This window comes from Ammospiza nelsoni, chromosome 5 (assembly GCF_027579445.1).
Source record: "Ammospiza nelsoni isolate bAmmNel1 chromosome 5, bAmmNel1.pri, whole genome shotgun sequence".
In the NCBI taxonomy this organism is placed as follows: Eukaryota; Metazoa; Chordata; class Aves; order Passeriformes; family Passerellidae; genus Ammospiza; species Ammospiza nelsoni.
The window spans coordinates 63,239,103-63,261,894 of NC_080637.1; the positions used below are offsets into that span (position 1 = coordinate 63,239,103).

Sequence of the window (22,792 nt, forward strand, 5' to 3'; positions counted from 1 at the left end):
CAAGGACTTCATATAATTCTTCATGCACTGTTTGGTATTAGGGATCTTGTTCTATTTCTTGACTAAAAGCTGAACCATATGCTACTTTAACAAGCTAGAAAATTAGGGAGTTTTCTTGTTTTCTTTCTGTTTGTTTGCATAGTGTACTGTAGGAAATACATATGAGAAGTTTATGACTGCAGATTTTGTAATAAAAAAGAATTAAGCACAAAGGAAAGACGAAGGAAATTGCTGTCCCAAAATTCTGGTGCTCTCATTCTTTACCTTATCCCTTGTGACCTCAGTAATAATAATCAGTAGAAAAGGTATTTGCCTTCAGCTTTAAAATTCCCTTACTCACTGAACCTTTGTCTAATTATACTGCTGAAAACCTTCCCCCCTGAAAACATTTTTTTAATTCTTGCTTTTTCCCCATCCTTACCACAAGTCCTTCTAATTAGATTGTTGATGATCAGCCACTGCTTAATACAGCAGTGACTAGAACACAAAAGACAAGGTGACACATAAAGCAACTGAAGTCACATCACTAAAATCTTTAACTTTAAACAACCATGCAGCATTTGTGGGCAACAAAAGCACATCACAAATGCATTCCACACTGGAGCAATGAATGTCCAGCTCCATCAAAAGGAGAGACTTGATGGAGAAGGACCTTAATTCCCAAGAACACTTGTTCATTCCCACACACATCCCCAAAACATACTGTGGGAGCAGTGAAAGCATTTGACATGAAATTGGGAAAAAGTAATTGAAAGGCAGGCACAAATTGGCAGGAGTAGGCAATATCCTGCCCGTGGAACCAGTGCCCCACGGGCTCAGGCACTGCTCCACAGGCACCACATTCCAGTGGGGCACAGTGCTGGCCCTCCAGCAACTATAAAACCTGCCAGTGAGCAAGGGAAGGGAAGGAGGACTTGAACTGGCTTTTTTTACCTCTCTTGTGGTAGGGAAAAAAGCTCCAGTACAGGATACACAATAGGTGGATGTGGAAAAGCCATGTTCCTTGCATTGCTGGTGCTAGAATATCTTCCTAACTTACCCTGGAAAACCCATGCATCACAGGAATGATCTTAGATCCCATCAACTGGTATTTGAAAGGGATGCTGAAAAAATTCTTTCAAATACACTAATCATAGATGGTGATAAACTTGAAGGAACACTAAATTAAGGACAATTTTTCATTTCTTCCCTTCATTTAATTTATAGGTAATACAGGACGCAATATTTGTTTGTGTTTCCAACAACCTAACTGCAGTTTAATGGGATTGCAGTGATCACTACAGTCTGAAAAGTACCATGAGATACACTGTGAAGAAATGAATTTGCCATAAAAATCTTTAGACTTCAATCCTATCAACTGCAAAGGCTGATAGATAACACAATCAGAGGGAGAAGGAAGACAATTACTGTAGGTCAGATGCTTTTACTGTGCATATGTGCACCCTCAGTCTTCAGAAGTATTATATTTATTAACACATGCAAAAAAAACAAGTTTGGGGAAGGATGCAGTAATGCTGCTCTTTTGAAACAGTTATTTGCAACCCTGAAACAAGCAGATTATTAAATTGTGCAACTGCTTCAGTGTCTGCAGTCCCTCCTGAGCAGCCCCATGCAGCCCCGCTGCAGCTGCAGTGCAGTGGAACAGCTTTCCCCACATTCCCTCTCCCCGGGGATCCCGGGCAAGGCCTGGCAGAATGAGGCCAGTGAGCATCCCGTAATTGTCCAGGCACGGAAAAGCTCCCTGTGCTGACAAAGCCATGGGACAGCTGAGCCAGGGAGACACCAGCAGGCTGGGGAAAAGCAGGACACAGCATTGATCACAAGCACATCCCCTCGGGGAGGAGGGGGACAGCAAAGGGGACACGGAGCGGATTTGCTGACCAGCACCACTGTCACCGACATCCTTTCATAGAAATCCTTTCTTTAGGATTTTTCCTCTTCTGAGAAGCTGAGGCCCCAGAAGAAGAATGTAAACAATGGTTATCTGCTGCTGTGGAATGTAACAGGTGCAACAGGGATTGGCCCATGTTCCATGTTTACAATTAAGGGCCAATCAGGGACCAAGTTCTCTGGGACAGATTCACAGAGCTCTCTTGTTTATTGATTCCTATTCTATTCTTAGCTTAGCAGCTTCTGAACTTCTCTCTCTATTCCTATTAGCATAATAATAATGCAGTATATGTCATGGATTAATAAATCCAGCCTTCTGACCATGAAGCAAGATTCTCGTCTGTCTCCCTCACCCTGAGGAACCCTTGCAAAGCCATGAAACACACCACAGCAATGTGTAGGAACATTCCTTCCTCTTGCAATGGACTCTGTATAACCCCCAGTCCTGGGAGATCTCTTACGCAATGGACTCATACAGCTCTCCAATTCTTCTGTACATCTCATGAAACGTTAATAATCCTCACAAGGATATATTAAAACTGCTAAACTTGAGGGAATTAATATCTACTGATAAAGCAGAAGGAATTAGTTGGTGGCTATTTTTATACTGGATCCACTGGGACAAAAATCAAATTCTAGGACATTTTGTGGAAGTGTCACAAACTTCTGCAGCTGAAAAACCACAGCTAAGCACATATGGCAAGCAATGAGGAACCTCTTGTCAAACTGGACAATCCCCATATACTGAAAATCACTTTAATGTCTTCAGAAGACAACCACAAACCAAGCAGTCAATTCACTTAGGTAAAATATTTTATTCCTTACTCCCTATCAGCACCTAGCAGACTGCATTTCCCCTACCAGCTGCTGCTGTAGCTAGTGTAGGGTTCAGAAATACTGCCATGGAGAAAGAATAGTTACAAGATCAATGGAAAGAAAAGAATCAGTAGTGTAGAAAAAAAAAAAAAAGCAATCCACAACCCTCAAACCTTCCTGTAAGGTCAGCCTTGTTAACAGGGATTATGGAAAGCAAATTCTATTAATTCTTTCCTCAATGTACTTCTGTAGTGTTTTATTTTAATCAGATTATTTTTCAGTGTGCACAGAGCAAGGATCTTAAGTGGAAAAAAAGAGAAAAGACTGCCCTATTGTAGTAACCTGCATAATACATAGCTCTGTTTGAGTCTATAAATACTTTTGCCTCTGTACTGCAGAATTTTGAGCTCATTAGGAGATATGAACTGCTTATTCTGCCCAAAGAAAACCCTTCCATATACTGAGGTAGCAGATACTGTACACTGCTACCAAAATCAAGATTTATGCCGCAGTGCCTGCCTGTGCATTCAACTTTGCATATATACATAAGGAAATGTCAGGTAATGCTTTATAAATGGCCCAAAAGATACAACCACCTTTGCAGACTCCAAAGCATATCAACAAAGGTCATTTATCTCTTGTCTTATAAAGTATAATGTGTTCAATGGTTAAAAATGCCGCTATGCCTTGACTCAATGGAAATGAAGTTAAAAGTTCCTGTGGTAAGCAACTACAGCTCTCCTGGCTGAGTCATCCATCATCACCAGGAATATCAAATGAGCACTGCTGAATAGATGCCAAAGATTTATACTCTTAAGAACAACATGAAATAACCAGTAACCTAAACACAGCAGAAAGAGAGAAAAAAAATCATCTTCTCTTTGAGATGTGCGTTTCCACATTTTTGGTTCACGCCACAAGAAGAATCTTTCAATAGTATATCAAGAGAAAAGACCAATAATAATCAGATGTCTTTTGTTCTCTCATTTGTCATCTTCACTGAGATAATTTGGGGATTTTTTTAGTTTTAGTTAAAAAGAGACTTTGTAGCAGGTTTCTTAAAGGACCACCAAGACTGGAGAAGCTTACCTGGGAACAGCTGTCAGTTTTAGTTCCACTCACTTCCATTCAATTTAGTTTCATTTGCCAGGGAAGTACAGTCTATATTTCAGTCCTTTAAGAGGTCTCTCAGCTTTTTTAAGCCCAGGCCACTGTCAACTTTTAACCACAGACTATATAATAACTGAGAAAGGAAGGCAGGATTCATGCTACACAGCAGATATTCAGCTAAAATTGAATGTCAGAGTTTAAGTGTTGAATCTGTTGCATCCTAATCATTTCACAGTAGCACAAACCAGGCCAACATTTGGAGTGGAAATTCACCTCCAACCCAAACAAAAATGCCTCTTCAGCCTCAGCAGGAGACTCATAAGTACTCCTAGGCTCTCATTAGAAAAATTTAAATGAGCAACTGATGCACAGTCTTGAACTGACAAGGCACTTCACTGCTTTGAAGAAGTGTTGGCATTTCCACATATTTTGCATCCTACAAAAAAACTGCCTTGTACAGACAGCAGTTTCAGTGCCCAGTATTTAGCAACTTGACATCATAAAAGAACTGATGCAAGAGGATCAAAGAGCAAGGAATAGAAGAAACTAGGGGGGGAAAAGGTAATTTTTACATGTCACTCTACATGAACTCTGCTATTGCAAGGTTCAAAGGACTACCCAAATATTTGCAGGTAAGGGCAAATTTCAAATTATTTAACAACTTACTTCCTCTCTTGTGGATTCCCATGTGGTAGCATATTTTGCTATTTCCACTGACTGCCTCCAGTGCAGATTAGTCCACTTTATCAGGGAATGCACTGCACTGGTGCAAAGGCAAAGCAGCACATCTCACAGTTGGGATAGACACACAGACTCTGACTGCTTTGCTCTGCAGCCCTGACTCCTTTGCTCAACCCCCTCATCATCTTTTCAGCCCATTTCAGGCTTTACTCCAAATTTGTTCCAAAGATTTTCCTGAATCAAACTCTGCTCCAGACAGAAATCTGACACACGAACTGCTGACTTGTTGATGGAAGGAATTACTGGGGAACAAAAATTGATGGAAGGAATTATCGGAGAACAAAAATTCTGCTATTACTGACAGTGTACCAAACAGGATTTTACTCCTTGAAATGCCAGGGGGAAAAATTAAAATGAAAATAAGGAATTTTATATTGGATTGCGTGCAGAAATTTATTCACTTGACCTAGATACCCTGAGTGAACTGTTTCCAAATACTTAAACTGCTTCTCAGAGACCAAGTAGAGACGAAAGTACAGGGTTCACTTGAAGTACAAGATTTTGAACATTTTTCCTCAATGTTAAAACTCTATTTCCCTTAATAAAGCAAATTTTACTGAAAATGGTTGTACCACACTTGCAACACAACCTCAAAGCCATGTTTATATCTCTCATTTTAACTACTTTGGTAGGTTAGATGAAGGTCATTTTGCAGTTAGTTCCTCCACAACCAAATACATTGGCATTGCAGTTCAGGTCTGTCATCTTGTTTCCTTTCACTATTAAAGGCCACTTAGTATTTGCATGACTAGAATAAGCATATGGAAAGATGTTTCCTGCTGCTAAAAACAAAAAACATTTTTGTACCTCTGCATGAAAGCTCTTTAAAAAAATAGTGGCCACTTTTAAACCAATAAACCAGAGCAGCCTAGTTTGCTTAGAACATTTAGTCTCCCAAATGCCTCTCTCACTAATTCTGGTTTCTTTTGCTTCAATTCAATAAAAAGCCAAACAAAAAGATATAGTATAAAACTTCCATCTGATGCACATAGTTAATATTATTAAATGGAGAGTGAGCCATGAACAAAGGAGACACAAAATACTATTTACAACAGTATTATTGAATTCTGTCTACACAGCTGCATTTCTTAGACTACCACACTATTCCTGGCTGTGGCACATTTTGGAGCACACAGTATTGACAAACAAAAGGAAACATGGCTAGGAAAGATCAACAACAGCTGTGTAACTTGAATGAATGAGGTCCAATAATATAAAACTCCTAATTTATCTAATAGCTAAAATTTTATAATAAGTGTGTTGGCTCTGGTTTTGAAAGGCTTTAAATCTTTTTATTGATAGCACATTTCTATTTATCCATTAATTACTTCTAAAATATTTTTTTGGGAGGAACACATGTTCCCTTTGCTGTAGAGAATTAATTCCAGAGACCTAGGAAATGGTGCAGAAAGGCTCCTCAGTAAGTAATGTTTACATATGACTGGCAAAAAGTCTTAGTTTAGTTAACAATACTGGCAAATGTTCTGTAAAAACAAATAACACACAGAAAACCAGCTTTATTTTGCTCTCATTCTCCTGAAGGAAACAAAACTTTCTTGACATCTCTAAGAATTTCCTCCTGCCCTTAACTCTAAGACAAACTCAGGACTGATGCAAAATTCTTCAAGGTGCATTTTCCCATTGAGTGATACAGATATTTTTGACTCCACCACATGATGACTCTGTGTGATTCTAGCTTCTGTACTTGATTTAGATGTGCTCTGCTACTGGATTTGTGTGACCAGGTTTTGGTAGCTGGGGGGACTACAGGAGTGGCTTCTGTGAGGAGCTGCCAGAAGCTTCCTCATGTCCAATAGAGCCAATACCAGCCAGCTCTAGGATGGACCCACCACTGGTCAAGGCTGAGCCATCAGAGAAGGGAGTAACACCTCTGTGATAACACATTTGAGAGGGGAAAAAGGTTATTGTACAGATATGACTGTGCTGAGAAGAGAGGAGTGACAATATGTGGGAGGAACAACTTTGCAGACACCAAGGTCAGTGCAGAAGGGGGACAGGAGGTGCTCCAGGTGCTGGAGCTGGGATTCCCCCACAGCCCATGGTGAGGCAGCTGTGCCCCTGAAGCCCATGGAGGGCACAGGGGTTGCAGAGATCCACCTGCAGCCCATGGAGATCCATGGGGTTGCAGAGATCCCCCTGCAGCCCAAGGAGGTCCATGAGGTTGCAGAGATCCACCTGCAGCCATGGAGGGCACAGGAGTTGCAGAGATCCACCTGCAGCCCATGGAGGTCCATGAGGTTGCAGAGATCCACCTGCAGCCATGGAGGGCACAGGAGTTGCAGAGATCCACCTGCAGCCCATGGAGGTCCATGGGGATGCAGAGATCCCCCTGCAGCCATGGAGGTCCATGGGGTTGCAGAGATCCACCTGCAGCCATGGAGGGCACAGGAGTTGCAGAGATCCACCTGCAGCCCATGGAGGTCCATGGGGATGCAGAGATCCCCCTGCAGCCATGGAGGTCCATGGGGTTGCAGAGATCCACCTGCAGCCCATGGAGGTCCATGGGGTTGCAGAGATCCACCTGCAGCCATGGAGGAGACCCATGGTGGAGCATGTGGATGCCTGAGGAGAAGCTGTGACCCCATGGGAAGCCCCCACTGGCACAGGCTCCAGGCAGGGACCTGCAGACCCAGAGAGAGAGAAAAGCCCACTCTGGAGCAGGATTTCTGGCTGGGTTTGTGACCCTGTGGGGAACCCATGCTGGAGCAGGCTTTGCCTGAAGGGCTGCACCCTGCACTCATGCTGGAGCAGCTCATGGAGAACTGTAGCACACAGAAGGACACAGGCTGGAGCAGCTCATGGAGAACTGTAGCACACAGAAGGACACAGGCCGGAGAAGCTCATGGAGAACTGTCTCCCATGGGCGGCACCCTGAAATTTGTTATGTTGCTTAATCAGTAATCAGCTTGTGATCTTCCCCCTGTCCTTACCTCAGCTCAGGAGCCTTTTGTTACACTTTCTCTCCCCTGTCTATTTGAAGAGGGGAGTGATAGAACAGCTTTGGTGAGTACCTGGCATTCAGCCAGGGTCAGCTCTCCACATCTGGTTTTCCGTAAGTAATTCTCATTTCTGTCTTATCAGCACTGTGTCTCAGAATCCAATGCACTGACCAGCACTGTGATTTATGCCTTCAAAACTCACTTTTTTTTAAACTTAAATAATCAAAGTTCCTATTGCATGTCACCTCTAAAAGATATCAGTCCAGATTTGATTTGAAATCAAGATTTCTGGAACGTAGTGACTCTTAGCTGTGACCAGCCACAGCAGAATCAACAAAATATTACTGAGAAGACCACATAAAAAGATGGTTTGAGTCAATATGAATAGTGATTTTATATATGTATGATTATACATATGTGCATATAAAGTGTGTATATATAAAGTATGTATACATATATATATATATATATACAGAGAGGGGTATATATATACTATTATACTATATATACGACTATATTATATATATATAGAGTATATACTATTTACTATATACTATTTTACTATTTACTATATACTATTTTGCCTTTAAAAGTAAAGATATTTATGGAAAGAAAAAGAGAGAAAGGAGATCTAATTCTAGTCTGTGTACATTACTGTCAGGTTTTGATACACGAACATGAAGTTCCCATCTTTCCACATACTCCTGCAGGAAGGCTCCTCTCAATCTCTGCTAGAACTCCAAAGACCCTGAATATCTTCCCACCACCCCTGCCTTGAAGCCAGAGTGTCAAACACTCTAGTTTAAAAATAGTGTCCAAACCTCCCTGCTCAAAAACAGCAATACTTTTGAAAAATAAGCCAGAAACTACAGAATCACAAGGCATTTACAGAACATTTGCATTTAAGCAGCAAGCTTATGCTCCATGGTTTTATCTCTTTCAAATACAATTCTCTCAAGGTGCTCTGCTCTCAGAAGTCTGAGACAACAACTTCCCTAACAAAAATATTTGGGAACACTTACCTTGTGGCTTTGGACTTGCAGCTGAGCGTGGGGACTGTCTGAGTGGCACACTTCCATTTATTCCCTGAGCCGCGTCGTAGCGTACATTCTGCTCCACAAGCCTGGCTGTGGCACCTGCTGCACAAGCCCTGGACAGTATCAAGGGCTTTGGACAGATGCTGCTGCCTGGAAAATAAATACGCACAAGGATTTATATAGAAAATAAGTATAATTAAATAAAAGTATAAATACACACGAAAGTAAGAAATAGGATTGAGTATAGGCTAGAATAGACTACAAGTACATTTATTAGAGTGCTAACAACTCCCTACAGAGAATATTAAAATATTTAAAGTGTCTCATCCTAAAAACCCTCTTTGCCTTTCACTGAAATTTGTTGTGTTGTTTAAACCTTGAAGGGTTGGATATGAAGAATATACTTCCACCATGATTAGCCTGAGCTCTTCCATAGGAACATGACAATATCCAACAGATATTTTTCCCATTTGAATTGTTGCTTGTTCAACAGAACTGGACCAGCTGGTTCAACAGAACCAGCATTTTTGTTCATCTATTCTATTTCTGTATTCAAAATGTGTACAAAATGCTGTATATTCAGAACATTTATTTAATTACTTGGTGAAAGGATCCAAAAGTCAGCTAAACTAATTGTGTCTATTTTGGTAGGAAAGGAACCTATTATAAGCAGTTAGAAAAAACCCAAAAAAACAAAAACAACCCCCCCCCCCAAAAAAAAAGCACAGCACAAAGCCAGAGAGAAATTCTTTCTTAGCAGAATGGAATTTATTCTCATTCATGGGCTCAATATGCTGTTATTGATAAAAAATGTGCAAGAAAATATAAAGTAAAACATATTCAAACAATGGAAACTGTAATAAAAGCACTTATTACAGTAAGTAATGTGAATTATGGAAGCCAAAACCATGCACTCTAGTTTTCCGGCTTAAAAGCAATTGGTTCTCTGAACACAATCAAAAACCTGAAAGGATAGTATGAAGGACTTTGAGATGTCACTTAGGTCAAGATTCATTTACCTCTGAATCCAAAATACTCCAGAACATTTTTGTGGGAGGAGCAAGGAAAAGGAGGAAAGCCCATTACTCAATTATTGTGGTGTTGTCATAATTATTTTCATTTTAAAAAAATATTAGGGTAGAGCTTCTGCATCTCTATTTCCTGTTGTTTTTTACCACCCTTTTTATTTTCTTGCCTTTGCTGGGGTTTTTTTTGCATGTTTCCGTAAAAAGCAAATCCAAAACCCACTCACCCATTTCATAAGGTGATCTTCCTATATCTTCTGAACAACAACTCCTCTGCAGAGTTTGGACCCTCTGGTCCCATCCAACTTCTTCTCCCACTGCAAAGCCCACCCAGCTACAGCCAAGCCTGTACAATTAGAACAGCAATGGAAAGGGATGCTACAACTACCGCTCTATGCTGCTCAATGATTCTTCAGCATTTTCTGGATTCCAACAATACTTTCAAGTATTTATTCTTTATTTCCTGGAAGCCTATTTTTCCTGTTGGACACTGAGGTAGCCTTGCACCCAGAGGCTGCCTCTACCAACAGAGATTCCTGCAGAGGTCCTTGGTGAGATGACAATCCCTGCTACCAGAGCCCCAGGTGACAATGCATGCACAACACCCGCAGCAGCAGCACAGCACCTTCCCCTCTTCTAGTTCATCCCAGTGGCAAGGGATCTCCCAGAACATAAAGGTGGCTGTTCCAGAGTGATGAGGATAATCTAACAGGGCCCCCACTCCACAGCAGCAAGATCTCAGATGCCTGCAATCTCAGGCAGAGATTCCTTTACTCTGTTTCCTTTGGTGTCATCCCCATCCCCAAAAAGTTGTGTTGTACTACAGCAGTGACAGCGCTGTCCCACAGCATTCCTGAAAGCCCAACAAGGTACTTCAAGTGCCATATGTCTCTCTCCTGGGGGTGGGAGTTCTGAGAGCTCTTAGAAAGACCAAGCTGATGGTACAGGGAGTTGGACCAGCAAGTTTTCCTTGTCTCCACCTAAGAGCTGACAGGCTGGATTTCCCTCTCCTACAGAATCCCATACAAATACTGCTACAAATGAAGCAGCTTGCACTCTAAATGGGCAATTCTAAATTCAGAAACAAATTTAAGAGTAACTCCTGTGGGATCAGTAGGTTGTACAAATTGGGTAGGCAACTGCACACAAGTTATAAATCTATATTCAGATCAGTTATAAGTTTGCAGTGAGAGTCAAAGTGTGAAGGCTTAAACTTTACTGAAAACTAATTGGTTTGCAGATTTGTCAGCCAAGATGCTTCAAACTCCAGAGCTCCCAGAGTGCAGCTCAGTAAGGGCCGTTGCTGTGTCAACTGCTCAGGCCAAGGCTAAAAATCTCCATCAAAATACTATCTTATTTATTATAAGGATTTCCTAAGAAAATGAGGTTCTGCTGTGGCCAGAATGGGAACTTGCTTTGCACGCACATCTTTATCAAGGCATTCACACCTGTTGAAGGTTATCACTCACAATCACATAACGCCCAGTAAATAGAGCTGCTGCTGAGAATAGAGCTGCTCTGTGGTCAGCCACGGTCCCCGCTCCCTGTCACCTTCTGCTCCAGATTCTGCTTCTGGCTACTCCTTCCCCTGGGCCAGCAGCAGCCCTTGTTGCACTGCACTGTGAGATGAGCAGCAGAAATGGGGCAGGCGGCAGCTGGAGTGCATTTTGGGTGGGTTTGGCCTCGCTCAGCAGCCCCAGCACTGCTGCTTGCACAGGGAACAGCTGGGAATATGGCTGGAAAGGGACAGGACAGCTCCTCCCAGCAGCAGCAGCCCTTCCTTAGACCTGCCTGATAAGATCATTTCAGCACAACCCCAGTTCCTCAGCAGCTGTTCAGACTTTCATTCTGCTTGGTTTACACATGCACACACACAGCCTTAATACAAAGTCCAGCAAAAACAGCAACAGCTGAAAAAAAACCTTTAATGCAAAAATAGTAGGTGGCCTTAAGAACCAATTTTGTTGTCAGCATCACATAGTCCCCACTAGATTGGCAAATATTATCTGCATTCAGTGTGCAAAAGCCATTTGGTAAAGCTCATCCACTGTAAGACAGAACGGTACCACAAGCAAGAGAAAAGAGTGCTTCTCTAGAACAGGATTTTTGCAGCTGCTTACAGGAAACAAAAGCTACAAGAAGTGTTCTCATTCAAGATGTGCTCTGTCTTCACACCAACAACCCAGCACATGGGGCTGTGGGGAAAGAGAGTGACTTCAAACTTGTGATTGTTGTACGAGCCATTAAACAAATCCTCCTTCCTCTCATGCTTGCTCAAGATGGACAGGCTGCAGACATTCAACACATATTTCAAACCAGTGATTTTGTTAATTGTGTAAAAGCTGGAATGGTAAAAGGTAAAAAAATCTAGCCACAGCATATTTCTATACAAAACTGAATATTCTCTGGGCAAAGCACATCCTTTAACACTCATGGAAATCTGAGCCCTAGTTTCTAGGCAATGATGATGAAGAGTATATAAACAGTGATGAACAATAGCACCTTCCAGGTGATGCAGACAATAAAATTGTGGCAGAAAAACAAACTCATAGTGAAAATTCCTGTATCTAGCGTATTGTATTCAAGTGTATTGTAATATAACAATACATTTTGTCGTAACAAAAGCCCAAAACATGCAATATTCAGCCCAAATACTTGCTCCACAATGAGGAGCATGCATTTCAGTAGGGCTGCTCAATTCTTGAGGCTTAAGTAAGCAGTGACACAATTTGCCTTTTTAAAATACAGTTGTTGCCCTGTAAATACAACATAAAATCCCATTAGATATGCAAAAATGCAGACATGCTGCAAAAAACCTGCACTGGGCTGAAGTAGAACTCCACCATGATTAATTCTGACCTGATTAAAGAAACACTTATGCACTTCTGCTACTCCCATGAATTATAAAAACTGAGAAATTTTACCTCAAGTCAGAAATGCCATGCACAACCAAATACTACCAGCCACTTGCTGTGTTGACCAGTACATGATTAAACCCTCCCTCTTTTAATCAGGAATAATTAAATACACTGAAGAGGAGAGAAAGGTGGGGAAAGATTTAAGAAGTGTAAGGGAGAAAGAGGTAATAATAGCTAATAGAAAAGAGAAATAAACAGTGCAAATTTGATAAGCACTTAATTACTTTGCTTATCATCTGCAAGGAAATGAGAAGCTAGAATGCTTGCAAACATGCTTGCATCTGCAAGTATGTTTCAAGCTAGGCAATGCATTATATTTTTTTTTTCAGGGCATTTTAATTAGAAATAACTTTGATCCATGAACATTTAGACAAACAGCCAGCCAGCTTGAAGTGCCAGTAAGATTAAAAAATGGCCTATTTATATTCAGGAAGGTTACACTAATGACTTAGCATTTGATGGGTCCTCCATCAGCAGTTCCATAAGCCAATCTCAACACCATTAACTCTTCTGTTGCATTTATTTTCATTCCCACTTCCAAGCACATAGTGCTTCTCTTCTGCTGCAGCGCTGTCTAATTTTTATTGCCACTGTGATCCCACTCTTGTTCATGCATTCTGAATGAAAGAAATGCAGTGGTTCTGGATGTAAAAACAAAATCAACGGGGGAAGTATTAATCTCTTATGACAAGGGGGAAAATTAAAGGATGAAAATTACTTCTCTTAAATGATATAGTTATGCATGCCCCCTGTGTTAAGTCCCAAGAGCACCCACCCCAGTGGCTGTGGCTGTTCTACTGCTGGATCTTTTCATTGATGTAACATCAATGCAAAGCCTCACCCGAGCCAGCCTTGGACAGAAATGGACGTTCAGCAAATAGACCCTGCCAAGGCACTGGCTCAGGCACAGCAACCAAACCAGACATTCTCCTGAGCAGCTCAGAGGAGTGCTGAGTGACACTGACACTAGCACAGACTACTCCAAGCCACCCACCTACTCACCAAACACTACAGGAGCTGGCAAGGGCACAGCAGGAGCGAGCAGCAGCTCCCTGGTCACCAACAAGGAGGCACCAAGCAGCTCCTCACTCACAGCACCACGCGCTGAGGCCGAGCCAGACATCCAGCGCATGAGGTCACAGATTCTGCACACAGCTGTGTCCAAACCTGCCCTCAAACCTAAGCCTCAAGTAACCTGCTACTTCCCCTTCACAGATTTATCCTTTCTGAGAGGGGAGCTGACACGCTCCTGAGAGGCTTATACTGCTGAAGCATACCCAATGTCAATAATAACTGGACTAAGCTCAAATTATCTGAGAATTAGGAGTGTGAAGGAGGAGGGTAGGAAGTCTGGAAGTCAACATTTCTCTCATGAAAAAAAAAAATAATCTTCCTTCCTCCAATTCCTATTAAAAGCTATCATTCCAAGTTAATGACACAGCTGTGCTTTGATACGTCCTCACCTGTCCCACTGCAGTGGTGGTAGAATTGTGAATGTTTTCAGCTACAGAATAGTGCAGAAACTCCACACTGATATTCTGTGCAGATGAGCTATAAAAGGTTAAACATCAGGCCAGCCTTTACTGTGGTGAGCCATCGCTGAAATATTGTAAATAGCTGACAACCAAACACTGCAAATAGAGAAAAAAATAGCTTTTGCTGAAGTCAGGAGGGCTGTCTCACCAAATAAATTAGTTTTCTTCCTGCAAGAAGGTGCTGGCCAGAAAAATAAATAGCAAATAACAGACGGTTTAGAATTATCTTTGAAAAATGGAATCTTGGCAAAGGATAGGGGGCAGATCAGGTTCTTTTAAAGGATTAGTTCAGATACCTATGCTGACAAAATGCAAAAACGTAGAGTTTTTTCTTGCAGAGCTATTCCCCAGACACAGGCAAAAATATTCTAAGTTCAACAGAAGAAGGTAGACCATTTTCTGGGAGTAAAAAAGATTCAAACCATATAAAACTATTATTTCTCACTGCATACAAACATTAATAGAACTACCAAACCAATATTACCTGCCTTTCATAGCATTTTCTGGATGGAGTAAATAAATCTTCAAGTGAATATGATACATATAAATTGTAGATTGCAAAAAGTATATAAATACTGCTGCTCTTTTAGTTTAATGACCCCTGTGAATGCCCTCATGACATGTGATAGTGAAGTTAAACAGGAAACCTTACTGAATTTCAAACTGTCAGACCAAATACTTGCTATATGATACTTGCCAAGAACCAGAAAATATTTAACTTCTTGGTAGATATGGTACCTTACTTAGTAACAGAGAGCAAAGGTTTCCAGACTGTGGTATGCACAACAGTGTGTGAACCACTGGCAACAAATACACAGAGCAGCAACACAGAAGGAAAAGTGAAAGAAACTTCAGCAAGTTTAACTGTGGACAACACCCAAATTATTTTAAAAGAAGAAACAACTTCTGAAATAGTTTCATTTTTAATAAACTGAGGAGGGTTATGCAGAGCATCAGTGACAGAACCCAACATCAAATTTTCTCATATCTGCTTGGTCTAAGATGATTGGTTTGATTTGCAGGTATTTAGGAGACTTGCTCATTCCATGCTGCTTTTCCCATGTTTTGCCAAGCATTACAGTTGTTTTGGTTGGAAGAAATCATGCATCTTTCTGATGGTAACTTTTCTTTCTAGACTGAAATAGAACTTTCAGTAATTTTTACCAAAAAGATGGAGTTGCTATGGATGCCACCACTTTTAAGTAGAATAAATATTTAAAGTAACAAATTCAAGATTATAAAGCCCAAGCTTTAAGATGAACTACCAAAATATTAACTAAATCAGATTTAAAAGTAATCCCCTGATCTCAGTCTCAGCATACAGTGAATCACACAAAGCAAGGACGTGAATGGTGAATTCAGTCACTACAAATGTCCTGCCAATGCTGGCTACAGGAGGCAGACTCAGTGTGCTTCACTCTATTGTCCTGTCTGGCTGCAATCTTTGTTCTTTTGGCTCTGATAATCATTTCCTTGCAGGCCAACCTGCTCATCTGCTGGGAGTCTTATTAAAATGAGTCAACAATTAATGGGATTATCTTTCAACATTTGTTTCAATTTCAGATTAGCAAAATAATATAACATGCACTGCTGATGCTGTTCCATTAAAACAAAAAGCACTGTACAGAACTTCAAATGATTGTAGTTTGAAAACAGAAGCTTATGACAGGTCCTCTGCCAAACAACAACATTTCTTCACTGAGGTTTTTATAAGTCACCTACACTTGTACTCACTGTGACGATGGTTTTGCTGATGGTGGAATACTTCATCAGCTATTTAATGAATAATGGGGGTTTCTTAAGTACACAGAGAAAATAAATGTTCAAACCACATCTCCAGAAACACATGACTGAAGGGAGAGCTCCGAGTGCAAGGAGTTCTGTTCAGAGGAATAAATTACTCCTCTTCCACATACTTAGTTCCTGTATTACAATATGTTCCCCCAAAGCCTTGTTTTCACTTTAGCCTCTGAACAAGTATTACCAAGCACAAAGTCTAGAGAGAAAATAAGCAATAGTATTCTTTTACTTGTAGAGACTTTTAATGGTTTGTGCTTCATGAAATAATGTCAAAATCTTTCAGCAGATTTGGACAATATTTTTTCTTTGCTTTTATTACGACTAAAACACTTGCAAGTGAATACAGCTCCTGACCCTACAGCCATGTACCATGAACTTCACGTAGCTAAGAACCACAGGATCCAAAGCCACAAAACAAGACAGAAAATGAGTACAATGAGAAGCATCAGCTCCATCACTCCAGGGCAGGCAGGGCAAGTTGACCCCGTCGCCCAAGTCAGCTGCCCTGCTATTTACTGTCTCATTTCTCCACCAGGAAAATTCAGGCAATTCCTCCCTCCTTGGCAGCACTGCCTTTTGCCAGTGCCATAACTCCTGATGGCAACTTTCAGCTCAAGAGCTGCTTCTCACATGACTGCATTTCACAAAGTCACAGCAGAGTCCTGACTACATCTGCCAACCTCTTCCCCCATTGTGGTAATGGGAGCACATTAATGGGGTGAGTTCTGTGTCTGGGGGGCACTTGCTCCCCTCCCTATCCCATGCTCTCTTTACAGCTTCCTTCATGTTTGATGAGGAAGAGCTTTAGCAAGTTTTGTGTGGCTTTCTGGAGTCCCTTCTGCATTAATAGTCACTTTGATTATGAACCCTACCAAAAGAAAAGATTGACAGGATACGCTCCTCCACGTTTTCCCAGAATTATTTTTTCATTTTAGTTTTCTCCACAGAGCTGCATGAGGTGACCAATGTCTCCTCAACTATTATTTTATGCAACAATGAAAATTTTCACTAAGTTTTTGTCACCAGCATATTCTGCACAGATGGCAATCATCACTCACTAAGTGCCCCAAGCTCCTATTTACTAAACAAGACACCTCATTTGTAAAAACAGATTTTCTGATCACAGAAGAATCACTTGTCTGGGCAAGGGCTGTTACAGTGAGCCTGGGTTTTTTTCACTTTATTTGTCAAGTTTTAGGATGATTTATTTTCTTCTTTCTTTTATTATATATCAGATAAACAGTATGACACCATGCTGGGTAGCCCAATTCAACTTCATATTAAGGAAGGCACCTGCAATACTGGGGTCAGCTGAAGGGAAAATGCATCTGACTATCTCATTCAAATCACTGGAATAATTCAAGAGGATTCATTAGCATATACTTACCAGGCAAGTGCAGGGATTACTCAGACAGTGACAGAAAGATCTCCCCTTCTATAATTCATAACCCATTATAAAATATCGGTGTGCTTAGAGAAATTTGAGTTAACTACAAATTTCATAATTTTGCACAGTATTCATTGCTTCGGAACTTCTCTAACAAGTCACTGACACTTCAATCTTGTTCTCTGCCCAGTTATCTGAGAAGTTATTTCATCTCAAGTCAGAGCTATTTTGGAAACTATCCATATGCTTTGAGACATGAAATCAACTATTTCTGTAGATAAAAGGACTAAAAGAAAACATTTTTAGAAACAGGATGCTAAACTAGCCAAAGCAAAAAGCCCCCACAGACCCAAAGGGGAAAAAAATAAAGTATCTAATTACAGAAGATTGAAACTGTAACTGATGTATTATTGCAGAAGATCTGGGCAGAAGTTGTAAAACACAGGCACATTGAAGTAATTTAAAGAAATAAACACATAATATAGTACATCCAAAATGCAGAACAGCCAAAGATGCAGAAAGAAGTCAATTACTCAACACAAGTCAATAAAATTACCACTGATAGATGGAAACTGTTTGCCTGATCCAGCTGCTGAGCAGTGCGTGTGTCCTGCCAGCCTCTGCCCACCCAGGGCTCACCCAGCAGCCAGCTGTCACGGTCACAAGCCATTCCACCCGCTCCCACCCCTCTGTGTGCACCAGCGCTGGCACCCATCTAGCCTCAGGATGTGGTCTGGGAAAGTTGAGCCATCAGAAATGTAACCCTGCCCAAAAAATAAAGCAGCCAGTTCCACGCTTTCGTTCACCTTAGATGCACTGGAGCCTGGGCAAAGACGCAAATTTATTGATAGGGAAAGGAATACAAGATTCTCTTTCCAGAAGCAAGTAGCCACTAGGTAATACTGATTTTATTGAATCATATCTCAGTGTGATTGGAGAAAACAGTAGGGACAGAGAGGGGAAAAAAATAATAGAAACAAGCATTATCTAAAAACGGATGGTTTGAACTATGCTCTAATTATAGAAGAGGCAGCAGGGTATTAAGTGCACAATAGCACTACAACAGGCTACCAGGCACTGCTTCCTGTTACATGAAAGGTTACAAGTGAATGCAAACCCGTGAACTTTATGATGAAGAGGGAGGTGGGGATGCAGAGAAGCCCCGGGCCCCAGCAGTGCAGCACCACGGCCACCCCGTGGCCGCTGCCTTCCTCCCCAAGCCCGGCTGCCCAGGAGCTCCAGCCTCCCTGCCAAGTCATTAACAACCAGCAGCTCCCAAACAAGCAGCTCCCAGGCAATGCTCGCTGCACCAAACCAGAAATATAAAGAACCCCAAGCTGGACACTTCACAAGAATTCAAGAGCTTCCTGCTTTTGACCTGGTTGAGGGAAAAAAAAGTGAAGAATAGCTACAAAAAGCCTCGTTTAAGTGCATTTAGATCCTTCCTGTGCAATCATTCAGGAAGGACCTTCCTTGTCCAGTCTCTTTAAAGCCTAGCACAATTATGCCAGATTTTACATCACCTCCTTTCCATAAGGAACAAGAAACTAATCACCATTTCACAGTAACCCACTGGCTCATGATCATCCTTATGTAAGGAAGCCAAATACAAGTTGCCTGGAATCCAAATGGGAAAAAAAATCCCCTAGCCCTTAATTGCCAGAAATGACCTCTCTTTGTATTGTCCACAGAATTCACTCCAGGTGAACAGACCTGCACGTGAATGCATTTGCCCCTTGAACATTATACAGATTGAAACAGCTTTACACTTCATGCTCTGAATAGCTGAGAGATTAAAATTGAAAAGTATTCTATTGCTTAGTTCCCTCTCCTCTCTTTCCTAGACCTACATTTAAAATCTCAAATGTTAAAAAAAATTAGAAAAACAGCAACAGTATGATGAATTTTGAATGCAATTTCTTAAAACTTATAAAAAGCTGATAATTCAAACATCTTGTTTATATGCAAACTTGAATATCTATCATACTGTTCCAAAAAGCTTAATATTCCTATGAATAGTTATCTTTGAGTGTGCAAATGGATAGAAAAATGCTATTTAAAACAAAAAAAAAGTAATGTAATGTAAAAAATACATTAAGGCCAACTAGACTCCAAGAAGAGAAATAATTTTGAAATGGCTGAAGTTTTGTCCAAAACACCTTGAGGACGTGCAACCATTCAAAACGCAAATGTTCGAGGGCGCCAGGACAGACCAAAAAAAGGCTGTTCCCACCCAAACTGCAGCTAGCCCAGAGTGAGCAGCCCCCACCACGATGAGAAGTTCCACCTTTTCCATCCCTCCACATCCCTGGAATTCCCACTGCTCCCCTTCTTACCCACCCCAGGGCTGGCTGGGTTTCTCTCCGGGTCAGGGTAAGCACGCACAGCTCCCGGGCGAGCGGACGCGGCTTTTACACCGGAGTTTTGTACAGTGGGAACGAGCTGAGCTGGCTCTGGGTGAGCCCAAGAGCCCCAGGAAGGGACCTGGCAGCCTCCTGGCAGCAGCTGCCCACGGGATCACTGAGCTGCTCACAGAACTGCAGCCCAACAGAATGTTGCTGACTCCTATGTAATATTTAGCGCTCTCCGTAGAGCCTCAACGCTTGGCATCAGTAGAAAGAGCGTTGTAATAGTCACTAAAAATAGTGGATGGCTTGCATGATGGGGAATAAAGTTTTCCAAAACAGAGAGCAAATAAACTCTACGAAATTACTCGTAAAAATAACATTTGTTTAAGGTTAAGGATTTAATTTCTTTTCTAATACAAGGTTCGGCAATACTCCAATCCCTCTCCACCTCACATGACGTAAACCAGCTGTTGCCTCCCCTTCTTTTTGTTTCCTTTTTTTATAGTGGCAGATCATGACTGCAGGGGTTTTTCACAGGCAAGCAAGAGTAACCATAATGCATTACATATCTTATGGCAATGTAAAGGAAAGACTGTTTTTCCTGACCACCTGTCCTTCTCAAGGTTGAGAATTGCCTGTCAAAAACTGTTAGAAGTACACAGGCATTAAAGTTCCAAACTCTTAACACTGAAGAAACTTACTTCTTTGTTTTATAATAACTATAAACCCAGAACAGAAGGAGAGAGATAGAGGACAATTGCATAAATATTATGAATTTTTAGTAGACTCAACAAATACTCTGGGTTTACAAGCATTGGTGTAAACCAACAGACATTTTCTGTTTATACACCACATATCACGAAAAGGCTAAGATAAGACTCAGTGCTGCAGGCACAAAGAAAAGCATAATGGTGGCACTAATGAAAACACTGGAGTCCCTGTTGACTTCTGAGTCATGGTATCAGTGACTCTTTGAAAAGCCATTGCTTGAAATCAGTTTTTTCCCTTATAGTGAATGCTATCACTAAAAGAACATAAATCTATAACGTTTGAGTCTTCAAAAACATCAACACTCCATGAAAGGTACATTCTCCATATTTGTTGTGGCCTTTAGTGCTTGGAAAAACTGCTTTGCTCAGGTACCTGCAGACCCTCAACTGCGCAAACTACCCATGGTGATAGCAATGAATGGACTGATATGTGAATTTATATTTCCTGCAGGTACTGTCCCTCCTTTTGCCCTCTCACCCAGTCCCAGCATTCAGCACTGGAAGGATTTATTCGTGTTTCAGACTGGAGGCAGCCAATGCGTCAGCAAGAGACTCACTGCTTCTCCGACACTGCTTAGGGGGATCCAGGGATATCTGTCCACTTGATTTAAAACCCACACAGACTGGAATTATTTGCTGTCACCCTTTCTCTGTGCACTGTCTATATCCACAGTTCTTCTACACCTGATAGCATAATTTATGTCACCTTAAAGCTTGTAAAAATTTATTTGTGCATCACATAGTTAATCTCAAAAAAACCCCAAATGTCACAGCTTCACCACTCTATTTGACCTTCAGACTGCCACTGTTACATGTAAGAATTCTGTAGGCCTAGGCCTTTGCAGACTGAAAGCAAGCCAAAGGGAAAGAGGAAATAGTGGTTATAACACCACATTATCCTTCCTGAAAGATCCGTAAGGGTTCCTGTCACATTTAAAGGAAAAGGATACACATTAGAGAACAGCTCTTAAGAGATCAGGGAAAGATCAGAAAGTTTCCTACATCCACATGTAAATTCTTCTCTGGATACAACAAAATGGTATTTAAGGAGTGGGAGGAAAGCTGTGATTCCCATCCTTTTCGTTGATTATTAAATGCTAGAGGGGAAAGGGCAGTTTCAAACTTGCTCATAAAACAGATAAGGAGCCAATTTTTTAAACAAGTGTTCTTTGTACCCCCCTAAAAAAGCAGATGCTCACAAGTACTGAAATCAGGAGAAATGGGTAGAGCTATCTGCATACATCTACTCTGAGCTTCTCTAGCAAATCTCAAACTCACTCTGCTGGCAACTTCCTTCCCTCTCTCAAGCCTCAGAGGGCTTTCCAGAGAGGGAGACTGGCATGCTAAACCCAAACCTTCCACAGATCAGCATCACCCCTCTCTCTGTGAAAAACCTAATTCAGAATATTTGCTGTTTTACATTAAGTGTTAGGCTTGGGTATGCCTTTTGACTGAGCTTACCCCAAGCTGAGTTTTTCTCAGAACTGAAAAATGCACTCAGAAGTAAAGCAGTATTTTTAATAGTATTCTTTAAAACTCATTACAAGCATACAATGGAAAAAATCCAAACCTTTCACTGGATGGTGCAATAAAATGTGAGTTTCTTTTAAAATTCTGGAAGCAAATTCTGTACATTAAGTGTAGCATAAGCATTAGTTAAACGGATTATTGCAACATCATAGGTGCAAAGCTGGCTATAAGTCATAAGTGTACACCTACTTCCTAAAACAAAATCTCAGAGGTAATGCTTTCTTATAGATATGTCCTCTAGAAACCTTACAGCTATGAACACAGCTCAGTGGATCTGGCAAATGAACCAGGAACTGAAACCACTTACAAACATCAAAAAACGGACTGGCTTTTAAGAAAGTCCTGAGCTGGTGAAAGCAGCAGCGAAACAAGCCCAAAGCAGCGGGGTTATTGGTGTGGCAGATGTATCAGGCAGTCCGTTCAGGAGACTTCAAGCTCATCTACTGCAAATAGGAGGAAAAATCCACCAGAGCATTCCAGCTGTATTGCATCACAAGGCAGCTGATGTTCACCGGTTTATTTGCCTCAGAGTATAAAGTTTAACTCTTGGTGTCTCTGCACACAAACACACCCCAAGCCTTGAAGAGACTAAAGCTTGCCAGAAGCATCCCAGTCAGCCTTACCTGGTTCAGAAGACATTGTTTGCAAACGTAATCCAGTACCACTGCACGAGGAGCTGCTTTTGCAATGGCAATGACCCCACCAGAGGCTCACACTGATGCCATTGACAAGCCCTACAAGTTGCCAGGAAGGAGTTCTCCCCAGATGCTCGGTTTGTGCTCACAGTTCACATGCTGGGGCTCAGCCACACGATGCTCCTCCTCTCGGAGGGCCAGCCTGTGCTGAGGGGAGAGGCGTAAGCAAAGCAGTCTGCTCAGAGAAAAGAGTGAAGTCTGTTCACGAGGAAAGGGGAAAAACAAAGAAA

General features: G+C 41.4%; 1 protein-coding gene across 2 annotated transcripts in view; it reads right to left on the reverse strand.

Moving 5' to 3' along the window:
- FGD4 (FYVE, RhoGEF and PH domain containing 4) overlaps window positions 1–22,526 on the reverse strand; it is a 57,521-nt gene extending 34,995 nt beyond the window's left edge. The window contains exons 1-2 of one of the 2 annotated variants that reach the window (XM_059472024.1): window positions 22,491–22,526; window positions 8,540–8,704 (exon numbers count right to left, since the gene is read on the reverse strand). In XM_059472024.1, the coding sequence (XP_059328007.1) occupies window positions 8,540–8,704; window positions 22,491–22,506 (181 nt within the window). In that variant the 5' untranslated portion in view covers window positions 22,507–22,526. Of the gene's footprint in view, window positions 1–8,539; window positions 8,705–9,806; window positions 9,906–22,490 lie in introns of those variants that run through there. The other variant, XM_059472025.1, reaches the window with a different exon arrangement.
- Between the last annotated feature and the right edge of the window lie 266 nt (window positions 22,527–22,792).